This window comes from Phaethon aethereus, assembly GCF_964289735.1.
Source record: "Phaethon aethereus genome assembly, chromosome: 1".
Lineage (NCBI taxonomy): Eukaryota > Metazoa > Chordata > Aves > Phaethontiformes > Phaethontidae > Phaethon > Phaethon aethereus.
Window position 1 is genome coordinate 62,020,742 of NC_138575.1, and position 26,311 is coordinate 62,047,052.

A 26,311-nucleotide genomic window follows, 5' to 3' on the forward strand; every position below is an offset into this window, starting at 1 on the left:
CTTTAACAAGTATCAGGCCTCAGATTTCCTACCATAGTCAATGTCCATAGTTTGCATCATTATGTGCATCTGAATGAAGGTTGAAAATGCACTATTTACTTTATTTTCAGATGAAGTTATTTTTAGTCCAGTCTAAGTATAACAAGATTTCTCTTTTGTACTAGCCTATTTACAAAACAATTTGTTAAACACTAAATTTTTTCCTATTAATATAATCTATTTTTATACTGCATCTAGAATAAGCTTAAAAAGCAAATCTAAGTGCCTACTCTTACCTTCATGGGGACCACACTCACACATTCTGTAATTAAATAATGGACATAATGCACCTCCTTGATTTATTATTCTAAATACCACTGACATGCAAACATCAGAAGTAGTCAACGACTGTGGCATGTTAGTTGTGTGCAGTTTTTCTATGGTTAGGTTTCTTAAAAGCTAAGTTGCCAGAGATGATAATTGTAGGACAAATAAGTACTTTTATAATAAGAATTCTTTGTATTTTTAACATTATGGTGACATACAGCAGCTGAGTCTACCAGCAATCTGTGGTTTTAAGAAACTGAGCAATAAAATTCTAGATAAGTCTACAATGTATTGACTAGTCTCATAGTACTTTCCTGAAATTAGAGACTGTATGTATTTGGCTAATGAGTTTAGATTTTTTTCCCCTCTCCAGTTTAACCCAAAAACGTGAAAACTGTACTTTGCAACAACAAAAAAAAATAAACAGTAGTTAGTGTGTGGGGGGGTGTAATCTGTGGCATAGTTTGTATTAATCAAGATAACTGGACCAAATGGCTGAAATTCTTTAGCTTAATTTAACTCTTCCAAAGCACTTATTAGGAAACTACACTTTCTGTGAGCAGAATCTGTGCTACAGCATTGGATAGATCCCTGTTTGCAAGTGTGTGACATTAAATAAATTCAGTTTAGCTAGTTGTTGAAAGTTTAAAAGAACCCTGGAAAAAAACTGCTGGTAACTGACACAAAACTTCTTCATATGTAAAAGTTGAAGCTGTCTCTTATTAAAAAATTAACACCTGCTGAACTGATGGTACTGAAGACACTAAGAATGAGGTTCTCAAAATTACATTTATTAACAGAGTTTTATGTACATAATGTTCTCTACTCACAAAGAGACTGAGGTAACAAAATACCCTTTTGTACAATGAGTTAGGAAACATTAAGTAAGTGTTACATTTGGTCCTTTGTACCTGAGAAGCTGAAAACAGCTGTTGTTGATGGACATCAGATGAAAACTCAAATTTACTTCTAATTACAGACCACATTAGGACCTCCAGAATCTTCCCTCCAGCACCAGCCATTCACTTCCCAGTGAAGCACAGACCAGCTGGGTGCTGCCAGGGCCATCACTTATCACCAGTCAATGCAAATGCCTTTTGACCTCAAGTCAGGCATGGGCTGTGCTTTGTTCCCCTCACCACAATGCTGCAAGGAGGAACGGCAGGGCAGTGCTGCAGCTTCTGGTGTAAAAGGGCACAGCTGCATACCAGAAGCAGGTTGAGACCTTTTCAAGCACTGCTGCCACCACTTCTCCATGCAACAACCTCGTCACAAGACTGCACAGACAAGGACAGTGGTGGCATCTGCCTTCTCAAGGGGGAGAGACTGACCGTCAGCCTGTTCTGCCCCCAACATGGAGGAAAAAACCTGAAGATCTGTTCTGTGTCCCTGCCGCAAACTCATCCTCCTCACTTTATCACCTCTGGGCATTTTGAGTGAGCATGTTGTTAGGCTTAGTTTGGAGGATTTTTTGTTTTAGCTCCATTGTGTCATCTCCAGACAACCAGTTAGGGTGCATTTTGTTCTTCTAATCAGAAGAGGAGGGTAAAAGCAATGAAAATATTAGTAGCACCACAGCAAGAATTTTGCACCCCTTCCAGACCCTTGTGGGGGAAAAGAAGGATTTAACATGACCTCACTGATACAGAGGGGTGTGATACATCCAGGACCCACCTTGTATTTCAGATGACAAAAGTTTTCTGCATGTATATGCTGCTATGTGACAAAAAGAAAAAAACTGTAAATATAAACTACTGTCCTGTATTAGCAAGAATAGCTCTATTATCACTGTACATATTTGTCTGTATGTATATATATTTGCCACATATAGTATACATTCAGGTCTCAGATTAAACAGGGTTCTATAAAAATAGGCTTACGTCTTTCCTGTAGAATTTCCATCACCAGAACTACATGAGTTTGGTAACCACCATACATTAAGAAAATGCACAGTTCAGTTTAGGTTCAACTGCAAAGCATTACCTATCCGAGACAGTGTCTTTCCAGGGAAAAGAAAAAAAAAAGGGGGGGAGAAGGGAAAAGACAAGTGCAGAACTCCTTAGAACGCCGGTAATGTCCTGACAGTACCTAGCAGCTCCGTCCTGGTGGAAATGAACACCATCTATATGCAATTCTACAGTTGCTGTGGAAGAAGGAAACAAGGAAACATAGTACTTGGCAACACCAAGCCAAGAACTTGGGTGACTTTGGAGGAGATCGGAATATGGAAATATGTACACTGCAATTCCAACAGTATGGAAATTAGCACCAGCAGCCAGAATGCTGATCTCAGCAGTGCTAGTGGGTGTTCGGTACGGGCACAATTTGGTCAGAAAAGAAAGTGTAGATGAATTATGAAAAAAATACCTGTATCAAAATGAGAAAGCAAAAATATAAATCAATTAATGCAGCATTTTTAGGGCAGCCTCTGCAGTTATGATGAATTAAAAATAAAAACCTCAATGAGGCCAGCTGATTTAAACAATCCATGATGCTTCTGTGTCATGTTTTCAGAACCAATAAAAGGGCTTTCCTATCAGTCTGGTCTTTCCAGTTGCAACAAAACGTTTGTTCCAGCTTTCTGAATGTTGAAGTGACTGGCAGGAAAGGGCGAATCAGAAGTCTGTCAGGAGTTGTCTTAGCCACTGACCCAAGGGTGGGTAGAACAATCTGAACCATTTATATTAAAACATTACCTTTTTTGTAATTAGAAGAGATGAAAGAACCTGGCAAGTATGGTCTAAAAAAATACAGTTAAGAGTGCCAACCCCCACCCCCCCAAAAAGTAATTCTCAGTTGGACTGACTAGAGTAGTTTATTCTAGTTAGTAAGACCTAGAAGTGTTTTATGTTCTGGGAGGTTAAAACACAACTGTATCTTTTAATGAAAGTGGTGTTTACTTTTAGGCTAAGTCTGGCTACTTAAGAATCTGAGTAACTCTTGCACAACCTAGAACCTCTACTTGCAGGCATTAACAGGTGTTATATTAATACAGAGTTCTCACAGTGTTCAGCAGCTTCTGAAGCCTGCAGTGCAATTATTGTTAATCATCAGGCATGTAAGACTATATGAACAACACAGATGGTACAACAGACCTACAAAGGCTAGGAAATGCAGAAATGAGGCTGAAACTTGTAATTAGGCACAGCATATTCATGAAGTGTAAGATCACTTAATAGTTACAGACACCCATCACACAGTGCCTGGTCATAAAAGGAAGAGCTGATTGTGGTTCTCTCTTGGCTCTGGATTTCCTTACTTCTGTGGATGCAAATCAGACCTTCGGTATGAAATGAGAAGTAATTTATTATGTTCACTTTTCCGGTTTTCCCATTCTCTGATATGGGGGAAAAAACAGCAGGGGAAAATAAACACCTGATAGGATCTTAAGTTCCCACAGTGCAAATACTATCTACAGTAATAACAAGGGTTTGTAGAATAAACCATTAATAAGGATTTCCATTTTGTGTAATAGCTTTAACACACACTGTTAACATACACTGTTACACCTACAGTGTAATCTGACTGCATTAAATACAACAGGACTGCATAAAAACATGTCTGAATTATTTTTTGGACAACAGATACACACAATATCTTGCTGCTTTTTTTTTTTCTTCTTGTTGAAGGGATGCTCCAGCTCAAATCTTAGACCAATGGCCAATGAGTCTTTTGGTCTTTTTTTCTTAAAATGCTGTGTTAGAGATGCAAGAATGCATCTAAAAACGTAGTAAGATTTTTTTTTTGATCTGCACATCTGTACTTTAACTACCTCCAAGGTCAACAGGTTATGTAATTATTTTCAATCTAAAGAAAGTGCTGTAAATAATGTAAACTCCTGAAAAATAGGAGTTTCTACAGGAAATGCAGACAAACACAGACCTAGCCCGACTGGATACTAGTATACTACTGTACATTTTCTCTTGGGTTTAACAGAGCAAGTAAATCAAATCCAGAGCTTCTACCCCTAGAGTGTTACTGATGACGACAAGAACATGAATTGAGTAAGTAATCATCACCCATACCAGCCATATCATTTCACAATAGGATCTGCAGGCGTAGAGTTGGAAAGGTCTCCGTTGCTTGCTTTGACAGATTCTTCTAAAAAATAAAAATTGAAGACATGGATCATGTTTAACATTTTATTCAAGGCAGTAAAAACAAAGTCTTAGCATATATATTATGCTGATGTCGTAACACACTCTATACAGTATACCATGGTCAGCATATGCAAACTGACCTTGCAACATGAAGGGTCCTGGCCCTATGAAGAAATCTCTACCTGGGGTGCAAAGTTTCTTCGATCAGTAGAACTTGTGTAAAGATTACATACACACGCTTGCATATTTTGCGGAGTCCAAGTCCAAATATTACAGTAGAAGGCAAAGATATCACCATGTTCAAATCTTTTCCCCCTGCTACACGTTGCAAGCTTCTCTCACCACAACACGCATTTTACAGAGGACTGAACACATAGCACAACAGTGAATATTTAACCTGAAATATAATTAAGTAACTGCTGTTCTACAGAATGCTCCCCTAAAGAAGCCAGGGTAATAGGTCTATTCTTACTCATCACAATGCTTGTAGGTTTTTTGGTTTATTTGTTTGGGGTTTTTTTCCTTTTTGAGCTGAACTATTATTTGAGCAACATCACTGAATATGATCAAATATAAATTCGTGCTAAAAGACTTCTTTCTTTGCAAACTATTTCCCTAGTACAGAAGAAAAACTGATCTTTGGTTCAGTGACTGTAACCTCACAAGTCTTTGTCAGAACTACAGTGGAAAATCAGTTACCAATTCAATTTTTAATATACCGCTAACTGAGTTTCTAAGTAACTTGTGACTGAACTGCACTTCTATATCATAATCCTTGGGAATATTCTCACTTCTTTGAAAGGAATTTTCCTATACCCAAAAGAATCTCCCAGAATTCATGAAGGAGAATATATAAGCATGAATATAAACCACAAAATACCCATGTTACTTAGTCAAGAGACCATAGCAGAAATTAAAGATCTTACCCTTTGAATATAATTCAACGGTAGACCAAAATATATCATAAACATCTGAAAGTCACATATAGTATCCACATCATCTGCCTATGATCTTTCCACTACATAAGTGGAAAAATAGCTGCTAAACAACTAGTGAAACACAGCAGTTTGTTTCACATCAGTTAAGGTGGTGCAGAAAAGGCTGTCATTGTCAAAACTGGTAATTGACAAGGTAAGTACGATGCTGAAGTTACTGAATTTACTATTACTGCAAGAATGCAATTCTCCCTGTTCCAGACTTTTTTGGTTTGGTTGGATTTTTTTGTGGTGTTGGGTTCTTTTGCCTCCCTCTCCAAGCCCAGATTACAATTCACCCATTCCAAAGATGGCCTCTGAACTGTTCTTGACTCCTCAATCATCCTTGACCCATAAAACTTTCTGGAATACCAAATCAACCCACTACCAAGAAAGTAGCTATGAAAAAAAGAAAAAAGCACTTTCCCTACTAAGGGACACTCTCTCATGAGCCAAAATGTTCTACATACAGCATTTGCTCACCTTCTTTTTCTTTCTTTTCCTGGTTTTCTTCTGCTGCAGTTTTATCGGCTCTGAAAAAAATTCTTGCACTACTTAGTGAGAAATAAAGGAGTTCAAATTCCTAAGGGAAAAGATACAGAGGAGAAGTGTCAGTGTATCACAAGAACAAATCTGTAGACCGATAGATACTTCTTAAAAGTCCCATTTATAAGGCAACTAGATTTCAATATCTAAATGACTTAAATGCTCTTGAAAAATCTTCCTCCATTCATACTTCGTTCACATGCATTTTACAAAGCAAATGTCAGCCAAAAACTTTAAAGGGTAATTTAAGCAAAGCAGCATCAGTGCAATAAATCTGTCACCTATCTACTGACGCTGAAAATGAGGTTTGTAGCAGCAGTGAGAATTTGGAGGAACTTGCCCATGGGTGATCATGCAAGCCAGTAATTTAAATGACCACAAGCTTGATGAGTTTTTGAACAAGGTTCAGTGATGTGGTTTTTTTAACAGCAGAGGATCAGACACAGTGCACACTCGTGGGAGTCATGAGGACGTACAGGGCTTTATCTATTTCAACAACAGATGTGCTTTTAGAGAATGTAATCATGGGCTATATATAAATAGCCCACTACAGATTCGTCCCACAGCCTCCTCAAATCAAGAGCAGAGAAAGAGAATGCTTTTATACCACCAATGAAACCTGAACCACTACGCTTCAAGATTCAGGTGCACGTTTCCTCTATTTGACAGCTACTGCATCATTCAAACTTAGCAGCTCAGAATGAACACACAAGGAACTCTGAGGGTTCACAGTGTTATGCAAAATCAAGTTTAACCAAAACGTTATTCTCTCCTATTTAAGCATGTAGGTTTTAGTTGCATTAGATTTCAAACTCCATGGGACAAAGACTTCCAATCAACTTCCAAGTTCCTCCTTCACTGAAGGATCACAAACATTTAACAACCTCTTCAGATCACACACCTCAAGTCTTTATACTCTTTGCATTGTTGCTGTAGACAATGTTCTATGTTTTTTGCTTTTGATAAACTCCGTCAGAAAACAGATACCTGAATTGCGATGGGTAAGTGCAGAACTCAATACAGAACAGATAACTAGACCCATGCTATACCTGTAAACAAACTTCCAGTCGCTTGTGGGTAAGGTTCATAGTTTGTAGTAGTTTTTCATCTTGATTGGTGGACTGCACATTCTGTTGCTTAGCTACTGCCCTTATTTCCTTCACATACTTCTCTCTAACAGACTGGAACCAGTGCAGAGAATCAAACTCCTGGTACTGATCCAAAAGCTTCAGAATGTAAGCCACACCTATAGTCATCAACAAACCATGTACCAAAGTCAACACTCAATTTGTAAAACATAACAAGCTTCAATTTTTGAAAACCTCACAACTTATCCAAAGACTTGCATACTTTTTCATCTGCTGAGGTCTGCAAGCTTTGAAAGAAATTGGAGAGCACCAACATACAACAATACTGCCTGCTCCCATACTCAGCTATTCCATGCTTAGGAGACTTTGAACACAACAGCAGCCCTCAAATCCATGGTGCTGAGGCCAAGACAGATCAAATTTAAGTTACAGACTTTTTAATTATGGGAACATAAAAAATATAAACAAAACTTTTCTTGCAAATATTTATTATGTTGGCTTACCCAAAGGCTAGTCACCAGGCTGAAACTTACCCATGGCAAAGCCATCATCAGTGAAAGATGCTCCACTTTTGTTCTTCTTATTCAATTTCTCCTTGCAACTGATTGAATGCTCTACAAAATTAAGTGTCTGGAAGAGTGAAAAGCTGTCTTGGAATCATCAAGAGAGACTCAGAAATTTTTAAAGGTATTCACATACATGCTGTTACCTATGAATATAATTCCATGCCCAAAACTATGCTAATTGTGTCTCCCATCATTAGGCATTTTTGTATGAAAACTTGTCCTTTTTCTAAGCTTTCGAAAACATATGCATAAGTAGAAAACCAAAAGGTACATCTCATCTTTCCTGTTCTTGTCAGACTATCACTTCACATTCTCTTGGTGTACTAGAGGTAAACATGTAAACAATTAAAGGATAATTAAAATAGCCCAGGTTCCTGGAAAGCTTAAAGATATTAGTGTTTTAAAGCTACAGGATATTATCTCACTCTATTTAGAAAACAGTCAAAATATTTCAATAGTCTTACATTTATGATGATGTTGAACAATAGATCCAGGTAATAATATCGAGCAACAGGTATGTGTTTGTATGCAGTAACTACTCTTGAGACACAGAAGTGTGTGTACATTAACAACTTCTTGAAAACCTATGACAGTTTCAAATTTAACTACACTGAAATGCCTTTTTAAAACTAAAATGGATGGTATATTCCTGAAACTGTATTTGTCAGAAAAAACTCCACAAACCGGAAGGAAAAAGAACAAAACTATGTGTCATGAGTCTTTACTTTCCCCTCACTTCTATCACCATGACATACCTGTCCTCTAAGTCTTAAATTTATGGCTTATCGGCATTCCAAATCAGTTTCTAAGATGGGATGTTACACATGAATCTGTTTTAGATCATTTAGGCCTTCAAACTGAACTGCTTTCAAATGTCCAGAATGCTACACTCAAGTGTGCATCACCTCAATTCAGTTGGACTGTTTTTTAAAGAAAGCTTATTAGCAAAAGCAGGTCCAATTGCAACAGAGAGGGCCCCAATTTTACTGCATTAGAACATGATATTAAAAGAGCCTAAAGATACCTAATGCAATGCAGAGCGAGCACCACATTAGAGCTGAAGAACGTGGTTTTAAACTCCTTTCATCCTTGCTGTTACAATTCCTCCTTTTTCATCTCGGCTTCTCCACATTTGATTCAAACAGAAGTAGTTTTTAAAGTTACCTTTTAAGTGCTAGTACATGAATTGATGTAAATAAAGAAAAACATAGCTTTGCACAACTATCAGCAAAGCCACACTCAAAACAATCCCACTCAATGAGGGAAGAAAGTAGAATATGCTAGTCAACAGCCTAGTACAAAATATTTAAACACAAATCCGATCTGATGCTTTTTTTTAAAAAATAAGTACTGGTACACAGAAAAATACTAACCAATGGGGGAACAATTATATAGAAGTTCCGCAAATGCATATTCTTTGGACTGCGGAATTCAGGAGCAAATACATCCACAAGCATTTTGAAGTACTCCGTTCCTTCTGCAAAGTTACGTGTGAGGTCACTGAGGACAGAGTCCAACTGCCTGCAAAGGATAATCAATGTGTTACCTGGTTTCTGCTCGAAATTTCTTTGCTTACTCACTTAGGCTACACCCACAATCTGGTATTCAGACCAGAGTGTCCAAGACTACACCCTACCTCTACAGCCACCTTGAATCACGTTTATTGATTTAGTTTTCTCAAAAAAAGTCTACAAATAGACTACTTTTTTTTCCTAAGGCCCCGAACATTCTAGAAGTTGATGTCAGACACATGGTGAGGGAAGCTTGTTAGCCTTTTAAACCATGAAGATTTTATCAAGAAACCAGGTTCTAACAGTCTATTAGTACAAATGCCACTTCGCATTTTTAAAACAACTGCTTCTATTTTCTCTGCTTTGAAGAAGAGCAAGTATTTTTGCATAAGGTCAGTTGAACTTTTAACACATACACCAAAATGCAGCCAATAGCCACACTGATAATTTTAAAATTACAATGCTCTCCCCCTGTCCCTGCTCTAGACCTCAACAGCATGATGTTAGGGTACCTTGCTGCTTTTTGAGTTTCTTCTGAGAGTCCTTCTTCTTTCACCAGCTCTTCAAAGTTAACAATATCTTCCAGATCAGGAACAAACCTGAAAATTTACTGTTAGGATTATGCTCAACTGTGTATGTTCACTAAGAATCTACCATAATTTATAACTTAGTTAATTCAGTCTTCCGGGCTCAAACTACTTACTTGAAGTTATATCACATCTGCCATACCATCCTCATCCAGGCACTATTAAATTCACTTCTAAGCACACACAACATTATTTGTTCTTCTGCTTTTACCAGGCTACCATCTCCTCTCTCTAGCACTTGCTGCCCTTGATAACTCTAAGTTTACTATTATTTGCAAGAAAACTATTTCGTTGTATGTAAAAGTCACTATGTTTTAATGACCTTAAACAAACACAATCATCTATACAGAAAGAAATATCAAAGAAATATTTTTTCCAAGTTCATCAAGGCTTGTACTATTTTTCCTTAACGTACCCTCAAAGTGATTAACATCAGGAATTACTGACTTAATTAAGGACTAGTGACTTACATGTACATTCTATTTTGCAGCAGTTTTCCATAGAATTGGTTTGATTTTTAGTGGTTTATGGCAATGATTGTACAGTACTGAATTCTAGCACTGGTTTTGATAATTCCACTTCAATGAATGCATAAAAACAGACTTTTTCAAAATTTATGGAGGATGGGTAAGAACCTAGGGAATATCAGCATGAATAGGGAGCAAAGGAATGAGAAGGAGCAAACAGAAAAGTGAAATATTTGTGGAAGTACCTAATTGCACTACTACAGCAGTGAAGTCCACCAGATCTTATCATTCGTACATAACCCATAGCGTTGCCTTTAAAAACAAGAAAAAAAAAACAAGGAAGTAATTTATAACTACTTAAATACACACAGACCCTTCATAGCCCCTGTAAGCTCTGAAATGTAAATTAAAGTTGCCATATAGTTCTGGCAAAGAATCTGTTCTGAAAGCCAAGTTAAAAGAATTACATTGAACCCCGATATCAAGTCTATATAGAGAAATAAAACACAAATGCATCATCTTAGCAAGGTTGTGTTCACTTCCGTGATAGCATAACGGCCAAATAGTATAAACTCTTTCCACTGGGCACATTAAATGCTTGCAAGTTCAGATCTGTCCTGCACATCTACAGTATCAAGGGCTAAAAATACCACTATAAAGTCATGCACCACTCACAGTTACTTTAGCTGGATATATAGCCATTTTCTGAAATACATGAACTTAAGAGTACTATTTTTTTTACTGGGAGACACATTCAATCTGGATAAAAGTCAGTTCCACAACATAAAGAAAAGAAGAACTTAAAAGGGAACAGGCATCTATGCAAGCTGTAGCTATATTTTAGATTGAGACATGCAAGGGCCATTTCTGTGTAATTAGATGAGAATATTTATTTCACATGGGGTACAAGTGAAGTGTTTTCCATCTGACTGGAGTAAAACCTATTTTTAACCTGTGCTAAAAGTTCATTTATTATTAAATGGAAGAGATCTTCATTGTCTAACATTTATAACATTGTCTTAGACAGCATTTCATACCAATTTGACTTATGAGTTGTCTGAACTGGTCAAGATAGCTCTGGCCATCCGGGGTTATTCCAAGTTTCCTGATGCCACGGTTGAATTTATCTGCTCTTTCAAAGGGATACTAGAAAAATATTTTAGAATAATTTGTAAGAATAATCACCTCTCCTTTAAAAACTATTTTTTTCATCATGTCAATACAATTCTATTTGCAATGTATTCCTACCTCACATCTATAGCTTTTTTTTTAAATTATACAACTCCCTGTCTATATTAGTTGACAAGTCATTTGTCCAAGCCACATCTGCAAGCTGAGAAGTGAAATACAAGTGTTACTGTGAACAAGAAAGTATTCCTAAAAGAAATAAGCACTTGACATACAAAGAAGCTAGCAGTCTATTTCACTAAATACATTATCTCACATTGTTGAGAAATCAATTTTCCACCATGAAAAATCAGACCCTAGTCCCCAAATCTTGACATACTAGAATATGTGCTACATGTTGACATCATTCTGCATTCAATTTGAATAATCTTATTATTCAAAACTGACAACAACTGTTAAGCATGATTTGGACCAGAAGTTTAGATCCATCAAATCATTGTTTTCAGGTCACTGAGAGAATGATTTTGGCCAACGTCTTATTTACAGAACAGCCAGAATGAAACAAAGCCATCCTAAACACAGACGTTTGTAACACTGCATTTTGCTAGGACAAAAGCTGTCACCTTGCCTGGAGACACACATTTAAATAATAGGAATGTTATTATTTGGTGCACCTTCAGTCACATGAAAGTAGCACTTCTTTTAGCCAAGTTACTCTCAGTCCTTCAAAAATTACTATACCTTGTGATCATTTTGATCTTTGACTTCCCTGAAGAATCTGATGTCTTTGATAAGTCTGGATTTGATATGTTCATCATACATGAACTGGCTAAAAATATAAAACTTTTTCCTCAAGAATTGGTAAGTGAAGTTTACCTAGAAGAAGAAAAAAGAAAGTCAAATCAAGCAAGTTAGCAAAGTAACAGGCATATCTAGTGACCTGTTTTCAGGAGATTCCAGAGTAACTTGTATTTATATGGAACCTTCTGCACAGTTTACTTCAACTTGTTATTCTCAACTTATCTTTTTAATTCCACTGGTGTAAAAGAATAAAGAAAACCCTTCTCCTGGAAGGTCTACTCATGGAACAGAGTAGGAATCAGAAATCATGGAGCAGATCCTCCTAGAAGCTATGCTAAGGCACATGGAGGACAGGGAGATGATTTGAGACAGCCAGCATGGCTTCACCAAGGGCAAGTCCTGCCTGACCAACCTAGTGGCCTTCTATGATGGAGTGACCACATCAGTGGGACAAGGGAAGAGCTACCGATGTTGTCTATCTGGACTTCTGTAAGGCCTCAGACACAGTCCCCCACAACATCCTTCTCTTTAAATTGCAGAGAAGTGGATTTGATGGGTGGACTGTTGGGTGGATGAGGAATTGGTTAGATGGTGGCATCCAGAGGGTAGTGGTCAATGGCCTAATGTCCAGATGGAGATTGGTAACAAGCGGTGTCCCTCAGGGGTATTGGGACCAGTACTCTTTAGTATCTTCATCAATGACATAGACAGTGGGATCGAGTGCACCCTCAGCAAGTTTGCAGACAACACCAAGCTGAGTGGTGTGGCTTACACACCTAAGGGACAGGATGCCATCCAGATGGAACTGGACAGCTCAAGGAATGGGCCCATATGAACCTCATGAGGTTCAACAAGACCAAGTGCAGGGTCCTGCACCTGGGTTGGGGCAACCCCTGGTATCAATACTGGCTGATGGATGAAAGGATTGAGAGCAGCCCTGCCGAGAAGGACTTGGGGGTACTGGTGGATGAAAAGCTGGACATGAACCAGTAATGTGCTTTTGCAGCCAAGAAGGTCAACTGTATACTCGGCTGCATCCAAAGCAGCGTGGCCAGCAGGTCGAGGGAGGTGATTCTGCCCCTCTGCTCCGCTCTGGTGAGACCCCACCTGGAGTCCTGTGTCCAGCTCTAGAGCCCTCAGCACAGGAAAGACATGGACCTGCTGGAGCAGGTCCAGAGGAGGGTCACCAAAATGATCAGAGGGATTGAACACCTCTCCTATAAAGAAAGGCTGAGAGTTGGGGTTGTTCATCCTGGAGAAGAGAAGGCTCCAGGGAGACCTTACTGCAGTCTTCCAGTAGTTAAAGGGGGCTTATAAGAGATGAGGACAGACTTTCTAGCAGGGCCTATAGTGATAGGACAAGGGGTAATGGTTTTAAAATAACAAAGGGTAGATTTAGACTAGATATAAAGACAAAATTTTTCACAATGAGGGTGGTTGCCCAGAAAGGTAGTAGACACCCCATCCCTTGACACATTCCAGGTCAGGTTGGACAGGGCTCTGAGCAGTCTGATTTAGTTGAAGATGTCCCCGCTCATTGCAGGGCGGTTGGACTAGATGACCACAAAAGGTCCCTTTCAGCCCAAAGATTCTATGATTCTACTTTCTTCCAGGAAGGGCAGAGGGACCAAGGGACAAGTTCGCTATTTCAGTTCGATGACCTGCCCTACACAGCTATTAGTTTATGACTGGAATATCCGGTGACTGTCCCTTTTGAAGCAATACAGACATTTCAAGTTGAAAAGGGTAGACAAGCTCAACTTCCTCAGTCAAGTTGTGGAATCTGCATAACCTTCTGGCATACCTTTCACTTCCTGAAAGTCTTCTAAAACTATTTCCCACAAGGCAGAAGCACACTTCCACCCTTCACATCTCAATTACTTCACATGTCTGCATAAATAACTTTACTCACCATCAGAAATGAATAAATCTACATCACCAGGGAATAACGTAACAGCATTTTTTTGAGTAACTGAAGTCATTATTAAAACTGCACAACCAAATAAATCATTAGGACATGCAAGATTTTGGAGGCTTTTGTGCACTATTAAAAAAAACAAACAAAAAAGATACTCACTGTTGTGTTCATGATTCCTGTTCCATGAGTTCGAATTGAATTGGCAATGTGTCGGATATTGATAGTGTTCAAGTGTTTGTTATTACTTGTTCTTTCAATGAAGATCTGGAAGGGGGGGCGGGGGGGAGGGGGAGAATATAAAGTTATTTACCCAAAATTGATTCTGTGATAAATTATCAGTCTGGGTAGCCCATATCCTATTTCCAAGAGCAGCTAATAACTGGTGATTAGGGAAAGAACCTAGAAAATAAAGCATGCATACAATAAACTTTATCTGGCAGGCTCTTCCAATTTCTGCAAAGCAGTTACTCAACAATTCCAAGACAGATGTTGCATCCAAAGTCTCATATTTATTGAGACTATATCCTACATTAATTGGTCTAAACTCTTTTGGCATCTGTTTGTACTTTTGGCCCCACCACAGCAATGGGGTTCCACTACTGAATTATGTGCTATGAGACAAAGTACTTCCTTCTCTTTAAGGAAACCACTCATTTTCATAGCAGGCCCCTCATTCTTGCATTGCAAGAAACGACGAAGGGTTGTTCCCTGCAATTGTTCTCCATGTCATTCACTGCTTCATCTCTCTAATAATCTATTTTCAGATACCCTTTTTTCAAGTTGAAAAATCATGTATTTGGTGTGTCGTTATATAGCAGACAATTATCGTTGCTGCCTTCTCCTAGCTTCACTGAAATACTTGACATGGAGTGATCCTACTGGCACACCATACTCAAAACATGCTTAGAGAACATTCTCTGAGACCTACCTACAGCAACGCGAAAGATGTTTTTCCAGAGCAGCAATAGCTGGTTTACAGCTTGTTATTATCTATGTTTAGCTTAGGGTTTTCTTACATGTATACTACTCTGCATTTCTCAACCCCTTCAAATCAGAGCCAAATCCAGGAATAAGTATAGGATATACCTTACCTGATTATTCAGATTGTAGAGGTAGCGGGATACAAAAACATGAATATTTCTCATTATTTCCAAAACATCCAGACCCTGAAACAACATTATCTCTTGAGAATTATTATGATAAAAATTCTCAGGAACTACTGGCATGCCTAACCACCAAGGTATGCAAATACTATTTCTGTAGTTACTTGAAAGCATTTTAGAAAGCAATGTTTTCACTTTGCAAAACAAAGAATCTCTTAATTTTTATTCAGTGTCTGTAAGATAATGCTTAGAGGAGATAAAAAGCAGCTCAGCTCATGTTTTAACATTTACACTTCTGGATGGTTTTTTCCAACTTCCACTAAAAATAAGGAATCCTCCAGTGTATTCCACAAGCCCAAATAAAAAAAAATAAAGAAAAAAATAAACTGAGATTTGGCTGTTCTGAGATTCCAGAAAATGGAATCTTGCCTTAGAGATTTCTACAGACATAAGCAACTATCATCTTTTTGATATAGTTTTGCCCAACCCGTCTAGAAGACTGAAGTTTTGTGTATTTACAATACAAGTTTTACAATTGTTTTGCTTGAAGGAGTCCTTTTAGTATCATTGTGCATACAGAGGATGCTATTTAATCTATACACTCTATTTTCAGTTGTGCTAAGGATTTTTTCAGGATTTTGCTGGGGCTGAGGGGGAATGGATTGTGGGGTGTCTTTGTTTTGAAGTAAAGCTCATAACAGACTGGATGTTATGAAACCAGTGTTGTGAAATTATTTAATTCTTTATAACAACATGATGGTCAAATATTGCCAATAGAAAGCCAAAGCCAGAAATAGAAACTAATCCACAGCACTTGTGTACCAAGAAGCAGCTGGAGTTCTTAGTTCTATGCCCTCTTTCAACTTCAGAAGACACAGCCCTCATGAACATAAGAAAAAAAGAGGCTGTATTTCTAAAAGCTTTCACCAATTTGCTAATCCAAATGAGGGAATGAAGCTAACTGCTAAAAATATTTAAGATACTAAAACTGTTGAAGGGAAGTCTTCAGAAACATGCAAGTTTTATTTCTTTTGCATTGACCCTGTAACAGCGAATGCCTTCACCATTAACTTGATGAAACTACAACTTTACTCTAGATGTAACCATGTTTAGAAGTTTATAGAAGGCTCTGAGTCACTCCCCTATTAAGCTAAGCATGGATGTCCCAAAGTCCTCCATGTCCAGCCTGTGAAAAAGTTTTCTCCTGATGATCACAAAGCAGAACCTGCTGAGAAGCAAGGAACAAACAGGGAAAAGACCCACCATTCAAAGGTCATTCCAGACTTGACAGCTGTATTGCAGATGTATTGCTTGCCAAATTGCCAATACTGAATTTTCAAGAAAACGTTCTCTGACTTTGTATAGCAGATTTCATTTTATTAAATCTTACGTTAAAAAATGAATGACACAGGTCCAACATGAAATTAACTGATATCGGTGTTATCTCCAAAGATAGATAAAGATCCTGTCTGAGAAGTCAACCAGAAATTAAAGGTCACTTTTTCCAAACAGTTCGCTAATCTTGGGTACTTTCACTTTAACGAGTCAGTCAAATAACTAGCTAATATGACAGTGTAATGGAACAAATGATGTTAAAGTCCTGTGGGCACTGTACCTGTTCCAGAGTCTGGCTGGGAAGATGTGCTTCAGTCATACTTAAACCATAGCGTTGAGTTGCTAGGTTTCTCATTTCACTGTAGGTGGCCCAGTCATGAAGAGCTACAGTTGTTAAGTTGTAGAAGGTCTTGTCCAAATAGTGAGTTACATAAGCTGTAAACACATGGAAAGATGAACCAAAATACTACCTATTTAGCTAGGGAAGTGTAGAAAGAAGTGAAAAGATGTGTCAAACTGTAACAGAGATGAAAGTAATGGACAAGAAAATGTGTAACTCCTCACCTTTTATGTCAATGAATCGATTGAAAAAACGTATTGGGTTCAGAAAGAAGAAGTGAGCTAGATCCTTCATACCAACTCTGAAGGGGTTTCTGTCATCCAGCTTTAGGTGTGTATGAACTGATAAGCGCAGGTCCTTTTCTATCTCTTTACATAATTTGTCCAGCAAGTGCTATTCAGGGAAGTTTAAAAAAAAGAAAAAAAAAAGAAAGAAGTCATGTTCAGTGTCTGCTTACAACGCTGTTAGCGGAACTAACATCTCTCTCCAGAGATACCTACAAGATTGATTAAACTAGTGAAGACAGCTTTGCTTTGGCAGGGCCACACAAGTCAAAGTGAATCAATACTTGCGAACCAGAAGGATATTTATTTCCTGTGTTCTTGTTCTAGTACACAATATCAAGAAAAAGCTGCACAGCTCAGAAAAGATAAACGTTTAGGTACCTAATGCCATTCTGTACATGATTAAAACTTCCACGTAGGAGTTTAACGCAATTTAAACTTAAGCATTCTCACTTCTCATCTTAAGAAGAACAAAGCTTAGCGCCATCTATCTCGATAATAGTAAGACCTAACTTAGGTCCCTTCCCTATTGCAAGGAAGGATCTTGCAATAAGCAATTTGGCCTCATTTTCTGCAGAATATGTAATGTTTGTGTTTGAACTAGTCAAACAAAAAGAGTGGTTCAAAGGTTAAAACGTAGGACTTGGGAAATCTGGGTTCACATTTTCTCTCACAACCTTCATAATCCCAGATAATAATTCACTAAAGAGGCCACCTACATTTACAGAGCCTTCACTACTAGAAGCCATACATACATACCAAGAACAGTAGTACTTATTTTAGGCATTCATACAAGCAGTAGCTAATCTGACAAAAAGCACTCATCTGTCTGCATAGTCAAATCTGTAACTGAGGTTTTGCCAACTTATGTAATTTAGAGTGCAGTATTGTCATGTTCCCAGCCAACACAGATACCATTAACGAGGGGTCTTAAGTAACGAAAATATCAGTGAACACTTTCTTATTTATTAAAATACTTCACAGCAATCTCAAAGGTCTCTGTGCTATTTTTACAGATCATACTAGGTTTGGTACAATAGATGCTGGCCTATAAGATACTCCAAGTATAATGTTGCCTATAATTTCCATTCACAACAAATTACCTCATTGAGCGCTTCCATGATTTCTTTGTCATAGCATTCCAGAAGCACCTCATAAGATTCCAAGTGTCTTGCATGCATCATAGCAGGTACGCAGTCCCGCAGTGCACTAAACATATACTGAAAAAAGAAACTATTATGGTTAACAAACAGATTGACAGACATGTCAACAGCATCTCAAATAGTGTTCAAAGCTAACAAACAAAACAAAATTGCTAGTCTTCCCACTTTTATTAAAAATAGACTTCATAAACCACACAGAAGCTTCCTGTCAATGTGTTCACCTGAAGTATTTAGTTGCTACTGATCTGTTTACTGAAAGGTCATAATTATTAGCTATTTAATTTGAAATTATTTGTACTATATTTATTCTAGTACTGTAATTGACCATGGCATGCACAATACTGGAACAGATGATCGATTTTTATCAGGATTAGTATGCCAAAGCATGGTTCACTTCCGCAGCAAATACCTGATACTTCAAAGAGGGGAGGGGAGGAGAGATGGGGGGTGGAAAAAGCTACAGGACAACTATTCCACACAGCATCACTGAACACAGTGATATGTGCTTTATAAATACATAACCACAATGTGGAACAAAGGCTCTTAGTGTTCAAATCTAGCAAAAGGTGTTAATTTCAAATTACAATGAACAAAGAGAGGAATAGAGAGACAGACACACAGAGACCCAGAGTTAACAACAGCAACCCGAGATTTTTCAAGCAATCTAAGAGATACACTTTAATTAGACTTAGAACAAAGATTGCTTTTATATCCTTCAGACTGAGAAGAAATTTCTGCCTCAGTAGTAACTCTTGTCTGGGTTTTACTTTCTTTTAGCTTTTTCCTTAAGAGAGTTTCAGTCCAAGCTTTATCCTCTCTCGAAATCCCTCCCCCTACAGTGACTTGTTAAACTAAGTTGCTAACATTATTACTTACATGCAGTCTAGCAGAATCAACTGCATTTTCATACACATCATCTAAATAGATTGGAAAGACTGCTCGATGCCAGTATAAGAAACAACAGTCACATTGTGCTCGAACTCTAGAATGCAAGATTACTTATTAGACACAGATTTGGAGGAAGCCATTCTTCTAACACTGATACTTATTTTAGTGTATTTAAGCTAGACAACTGCTTTTCGAGCCTAAGTTTTACACGGTTCCTTTAATGTTCCAGACACATTGTCCTTCAAAATAAGGTTCTTTAATAAAGAGCTTTTTATTTCCTGTTTTCCACTAGGCTATTTATAAATAAAAGGTACCTGCTTTAGAAAAAATGTTTACTCAGTCTCTCAAAGAATTATAGCAAAATGTTATAGCAAAATCCTAAATAACTATTTTCTTATTGCATGCAATTAGTAGCCTAGAGGTCAAACATATATTCCAAGATTCTCCTCTAAGTCAAAAAAGAGAAACAGGCCTCTCCTGATACAACCTCTGTATAACACTTATCCCAGGAATTTATCCCATGAGTCATCCACTGAAGGTGTTTGTCTCTCTCCATAAAGTATGCATGGAACCCAGATATTCACCCGGCTTTCAGGTGGCCAACATTATGTAACTTGAGTGCCCACTGAAACTACAGCAGCAGTAAAACATGGTGTCACATGTGTACTAACAGCCTCATCTCCTAAACAGGACGGGATTAACTCACAATGGGTTAAGAGAAAGACTTTAGCTCAACATAAAGCTGAGTCATCCAAGAAAGTGACAGAATTTCTAAACAGAGAAGTGGACTACTTAAGTGGCAACAGTTTGGTAAAACACAACTTGCTCAAAGACCAGCAAGCTTCAGGCTTAGCTCTGGAATTTTTTCTGTCCATCCCTAGTTTACAATACATGCAAAAATCAACTCCAGCATGCAGCTACCAGATTTTGCAATATGCACAGTGAAGATCCAGCTTCCCCCAGTGACACTACACTGCCTTCTATACGTTATGTGCCACTACTTACCGCTCCGTAAGTTCACTGATCAAGTCTAGTTTTTTCAGAACTAACTGAAGGGGCATGAGTTCTTCATCTTTAAAAGTTTTCTGTGCAAATTAAGGGGGGAAAAAAAAAGGGAAAAAAAGGAAAAAAAAAGACAAGATTAGATTTCTTTATAAGATACTACACCAAATGAGTAAAGGTCTGGAACAATCATGGCACTTACCATCTGTGTTCCCACACTTAGTGCAAGGGAAACAATTAGTCGCCTCTGTTTTGTACTTGGCCCATTGAGGGTGTTCTCAGCCAACACCAAAGCAGAGAGGACATCCAGGCGTTGCTCACTGTACTTTTTATCAGAAATTACTCTTTTCTTGATGACAGAAAGACACAGAAATTCAGAAAAAAGTTACCTAAGCCCAAAAGCAATAGCTTACCTCTTCTTTCCAAAACTTACAGACTTCACATAATTTGAGTATTTCTGAAAAAAAATTATGTTTGTGAACAGAGCTAACTGAATCCAGATTCACTTACTCTGTCAATTCAGTGGTATTACCTATCTATACACGTGGAACAGCTGCAGTTCAGATGAACATGTGTCATACACTATACAAATACTGTGCAACCTGCATATGACTGCATGCCAATTTTAGTTCTAAGGTACCTGGAATTTAAAGTTTTTTAATTCTTTTTTTATCAGTGACTCCCTGTTGTTGGTAACAAAAATCCAGTTTATAGCTGAACAGCCAGAAGATATATAAACATAGAAATAACGATAACTTGCAGTTTTCTAAAAAGTCTAATTTATCAGAAAGATTAAGTGCAAACATATTTGCATGAATAAATTAAGGGAACCAAGTGTTCTGGCTAAGAAGTTGAAGTCACAGATGTATTTGTGAGTAGCAGTGTAACTCAAAAGGGGTACAGTTTCATGAAAGAGTTAAAGAAAACCTCTTCGATTCTAAGAAAATGTTCAACATGAAGCTCCTAACCTTACACACTAAAGCTATACGCCTTAGACCTTACACCACTTAGAAGCAAAATGGAGCAGCTAAAAAAGATTAGTACTAATGAACCCTTCTATTTACCAGCATTTGCCTTTTACATATTTTCTGAGAAGTAGTCAAAATATCAAGAATTGTTCACAGATGCGTTCTCTTTGATATCCCTCAACACACAAGTCTCAGCATATTTCTAAAAGCATAGAAATAATTTGTAATGTAATTACAGATATTATTTGAAAAGGGTATAAACGTTATCTAAATATATGTGAACTGTTTGTTTGAAGATACGGGGGTTTTTAGTAGCTTTGAAGCATGGAACTTCTTCAGTTCATACTAATCCTGATATATATTGATATGTACAAATAAAGATATATTTTTTTATAACTTTTTTTTTTGCTTATGCTAGAAAATATGTATCTGGCATCTCCATAAATTGAGATTACAGCCAAATAAAAGGAAAATTTAATAGCTGCACTGATATCAACAGCATACGTTCTTTGTAATTCTGCTACTGAACGTGATGAAAGAACAACCAGTAATACATCAAAACAGGTATAATAAAATTTCATTTTCCCATTTGCCCCGAATTCAGAAATTCAAGATTTGATAAGCAAAATGTGTAGTAAACTGATTTTGCTTATAGAAAGATATAATATGTAGGTATTACAGTGTCTCACCATCAGAAGCCATTGTACCCCACGGTGAAATACACGCACAGTGTCTAATGCGGGCATAAATCACTGTAAGCTATCATGTATTAACTACAGCTATTTTGACAAGCAGCCAAGGATTTAAACAAATAACAGCCTGTTTGCTTAGACCTATTACAGATTGCTTTAAAAATGTGCATCAGAAAAGAGGTAAGAAAAAGTCAGTTTGTGAAAATCACTAGAAATAAAAAACTAAAAAGAGCACAAGAGGAATATGACAAGAGATGCAGCAGTTTAGAGGAAGAGAGGAACCATTCTTCGTCAAAAACAGATAACCATCTGTGCTGTACAGTTTCTAGGGCAAAGCTCTGACCTACTGGAAAGCTTATATACCTGTCAGTTATGGTACAGCGCTACGCTACAGATTTTGCAAAAGTAAGAAAAAGAATTTAAAATTAAAATTTTTTTAAACACTTAAATAGGAAGATTAACTATTATACTTGAATTGCATACCTTGGCTACTGAAATAGAGTGAAGAGCCTGATACTGCAGATGCTGAGCAATGTGCGTCACAGAATCTGCCACAACCATACTTCTTCGGTAAAACATGTGTTCTATTGCCTAAAGTCAATCCCAAAACACAATAGTTCATGCAGTTACCAAAACTGTTGCCTTTAGAATTTAGCTTTATGATGGCTGACTCATCCACACTGCAAATACAGATTCTTTCCACTTTGTAATGTACTGTTAGTAGCAGCTGCAATTAACCCTTAGAAACTTGAGAAAAATGAAACCATTCAGGAACGTAAGAAGCTTCAGCACTGATATAAGTTTTGTTGGGTTTCTTTGGGTTTATTGGGGTTTTGGGGTTTTTTTTTTGTTGTTGCTGTTTTTGTTTGTTTTTTAAATAATCCAGTTCTGTCCACCAGTGCTTTCTGAAGTTATCCCAAAACAGAGTATGCGCCTTTTGGAAAAAGTACCAAGAGAAGTATGAAGTCCTGCACTGGGCAGGGAACAATCCCACACACCAATATATACTGGGGAATCATCCAGCTGATAAGCAGCTTGGCAGAAAAGGACCTAGGGGTCCTGGGTCACACAAAGTTCAACGTGAGCCAGCAGTGTGCCTTTGCCAAAAAGAAGGCTAATGGTGTCTAATGCAGACAAAGATAAAGTATTGCCACCAGGTTGAGGGAGGTGATCCTTCCCTTCCACTCAGCACTGGTAAGGCCACACCTGGAGTATTGTTTCGAGTTCTGGGCTCCTCAGTATGAGACACATGAACACACTGGAGAGAGTCCAGCCAAGGGCCAGGAAGATAATTAAGGAACTAGAGCATCTCACATATGAGGAAAGGCTGAAAGAGCTAGGACTGTTCAGCCTGGAGAAGAGAAGGCTTGGGGGTAGTTCTTATCAATATATATAAAATACCTGATACTTACAATATATACTATTATATACAATATATAATACAATATAAAAAACCTGTGCAAAGACAACAGAGCCAGGCTCTTTTGAGAGCTGCCCAGTGACAGGACCAGAGGCAAAGGGCACAAACTGAAACACAAGAGCTCCCTCTGAACATCAGGAAACACTTTCTTACTGTGAAGGTGACTGAGTGCTGGCACAGGCTGGTTGCCCAGGGAGGTTGTGGAGTTCCCATCCATTGGAGATATTCAAAAGTCATCTGGACCCTGTCCTGGGCAACCGCCTCTAGGCAGCCCTGCTTGAGCAGGGGGAGGTTGGACCAGACAACCTCTGGAGATCCCTTCCAACCTCAATTATTCTGTGACACCAACTAAGGAAGCCAGTTATAAGTTACATAAAAAGCAGTTCTAGAATCCTAAATCTCCTGGTCTTGAACAAGAAGCCATCCATGCAAAAACATTTCCCCATCTCAGGGTTTTTTTGAGGGTTTTTTTGGTTGGTTGGTTTTTTTTAAATACGTGATGTTTGATCAATGTTGTCTGTAAAGGCCTACATGACAAACAATTTTCATCCACTGACCTACCTTCAGAAGTTCCACAAGTCTGCACAGAGCTTTCACCGAGGTTTTGGTCATAGGTTTTTGCATTGACATGTAGAGATTCATTGTAGTTTTAATGATGGTGCTAAGACTGTATGCATAAAGAAAACCCTAAAAATAAAATGAGTACGGGGAGAAAAAAAAAGAATATTTTCACAACATATCAAATAAGTCCTATCTGTTTTCCTTCATACACGACAGCTAACTTTTGCCTCTTCACACTAGAGAACCTACCACTCCATTTAACAAGCAAGCCTGAGATCCCAAAGCTGAAGGAGACCCTTTTATTAAGCAGATATTAGAAAACTGTCAAGGAGTCATTAGATCACCTGATCATTAACATATCCTAAAGCCATTCAAATTAAACATAGGTCAGTGAATTAATCACACAGCCTCAAAGGTCTAATAATTTCAGACCTATTGTAAACCAACCCACCAAACAACTCCCATCCCCCCCAAATAACAGCCTATCACTAAAACAAATCTAAAACTTCCAGATTCCATGGCATAAATACACTGACAGTATTTACACAGTTCTACACTTTCTAAATGGAACTGTACATCCCATGATAAAAAAGCAATCGTTTCTAAATCTTTTAAATACGTCGTATTCTTTTAAATCTTTTAAATACGTCACTTTTAAATAAAGCTTTTAAATATGTCGACTATATACAGCATGGCAAAAACTTTATTCAACTTACTTCAAAGTAGAAGTATTAATAATAAAAAAAGAGAGAGTAGGAAAAGATAACAAGTGGTGTAGGAAACTCAAATCACTACAGAGCAAAATTTTAAGTCCACTGCAAATAATTCAAATGTAAAAACCACAAATCCTAGTACATGTATGTCTTTAGATATGGAAGATTCAGGATCATGCTTCTATCACACCTATTCTCATCAGATTTCTGTCAGGCAGAGATACATATAAAAACTAGTAAAAAATAAATTCAGAAATAAGATGCATCTTACATTAAGACTACATGCTGTTAGTAGGCCAAAAGAAAACCAGCTGCCTCGGAACGTAGTAAGATTCTTGCAAAGTACCATCACTAGGCAAAGCACAATGAAACAACACAAAACCTTTACTGGAAGTATGTACTGTGCTAAATAAAACTAAATTAGACACTGGGTCAGTCCAATTCATGTACCTCATGACTGACTCAAAATGAAAAAAAAACCAAAACGTTTACTACAAAGGACACAAAGCTTTCTTGATTTCCTAAGTCAAAAGAAAAATTCAAAATTTTAGCCACTGAATATTGAGTCAGATTCACTTCCCTACATGCCTTATGGAAAGGCCTTTTACAGATTTACTTAAAAGAGTATTTACTGGGCATTTCAAGTTTTAGAAGAATTCCCACATCGTAAAATAACACACCAATGATCATAGAACTTCCATGATTTCTTTTTATGTTCAACAACTGCACCAAAACATTAGTTCGCTGCATCACTGGCTGCATCACCACATTAAAAGACTGCACACCTGGATGAAGACATTGCAGCGGTTAGAAAGATCTTCAGCAAACTTCTCCACGCGTTGCTCCTTTGACAAGATAGATTCCATTTTTGTCATCCATGAGCTCACAAAAACATAGTATGACTGCATATCTCTGGAGAAGGAAACAAGGAATGTTGCTTGCTTCAAATAAGAAGAGTATGAGTATTTTCTTTTCTCTTTCCAAAGCTTAAATTCTTGCAAGGGAAATATGTTAAATCATCAGTCCCCAAAATAATAACTCTCCATTCCCAGAAGTATCAGAACCGCATACTCGTTTACATTTTAATTCCCTATAGGTAATGATTAGTTAGTCTGCCAATTATATCTGTACAAGCATATCCCAAAGAGTCAAAATCATTTATCTTTGAAGAGAACAAATGGCCCTCTTAGCAGTACATATACTACACTTCTTTAAATTAAAACAGTACATAAAACTGCTAGAAAATTATTTTAAAAACTAGACAAAAAAGTCCTACGCTGATGTTAATTTTTTTGCTCCAAGTTTGAATTTGTTACATATACATACATACACACAAATACATAAATATAACTTGTCATTACATTAAATGCCAGACAGCACTACTCTTAAATAACATAATTCTCCAGAAGCCAATCTGCTTGGATTACACGAGTTGTAACTAAACATTTAAACAGAGTTCACTTTTAAAACTGCTATTTATTCTATGATACAGAATTGTGGTACTGCAATACTACTTACTGTAGCAATTATAGCAGGAATGTATTCAGGTCATTGATTATGACATCAAAAATTACACTTTAAAGAGTACTCATTTAAGGCTGTGCAAGAATTCATAAACAAACCCAAGAAAAAGTTATTGGCAGAATTCAAATCAGCAGATGCAAAATCTGGATTTTATTACAATTTCCTCACAACTGTGCATCCAAAGAAGGGCAAAGCTGGTGAAGCGTCTAGAGAACGAGTCTTCTGACTACTGGCTGAGGGAACTAGGGTTGTTTATCCAGAAGAAAAAGAGGCTCAAGGAGACCATATCGCTCTCTACAATTACCTGAAAGAAGGTTGTAGTGAGG

General features: G+C 37.6%; 1 protein-coding gene across 1 annotated transcript in view; it reads right to left on the bottom strand.

Moving 5' to 3' along the window:
- Nucleotides 1-3,731: 3,731 nt before the first annotated feature.
- Nucleotides 3,732-26,311, bottom strand: part of WASHC4 (WASH complex subunit 4) — a gene marked incomplete at its 5' end in the record, with an annotated part of 40,274 nt that continues 17,694 nt past the window's right edge. The window contains 20 exons of the mRNA XM_081997362.1: nt 3,732-4,407; nt 5,864-5,963; nt 6,976-7,172; nt 7,548-7,644; nt 8,954-9,101; nt 9,604-9,690; nt 10,391-10,457; nt 11,183-11,291; nt 12,015-12,149; nt 14,152-14,256; nt 15,084-15,158; nt 16,711-16,865; nt 16,995-17,163; nt 18,158-18,274; nt 19,094-19,199; nt 20,111-20,190; nt 20,310-20,456; nt 22,251-22,358; nt 23,749-23,874; nt 25,247-25,373. Coding sequence (XP_081853488.1) covers nt 4,340-4,407; nt 5,864-5,963; nt 6,976-7,172; nt 7,548-7,644; nt 8,954-9,101; nt 9,604-9,690; nt 10,391-10,457; nt 11,183-11,291; nt 12,015-12,149; nt 14,152-14,256; nt 15,084-15,158; nt 16,711-16,865; nt 16,995-17,163; nt 18,158-18,274; nt 19,094-19,199; nt 20,111-20,190; nt 20,310-20,456; nt 22,251-22,358; nt 23,749-23,874; nt 25,247-25,373 — 2,323 coding nt within the window. The 3' untranslated portion in view covers nt 3,732-4,339. The remainder of the gene's footprint in view (nt 4,408-5,863; nt 5,964-6,975; nt 7,173-7,547; nt 7,645-8,953; nt 9,102-9,603; nt 9,691-10,390; nt 10,458-11,182; nt 11,292-12,014; nt 12,150-14,151; nt 14,257-15,083; nt 15,159-16,710; nt 16,866-16,994; nt 17,164-18,157; nt 18,275-19,093; nt 19,200-20,110; nt 20,191-20,309; nt 20,457-22,250; nt 22,359-23,748; nt 23,875-25,246; nt 25,374-26,311) is intronic.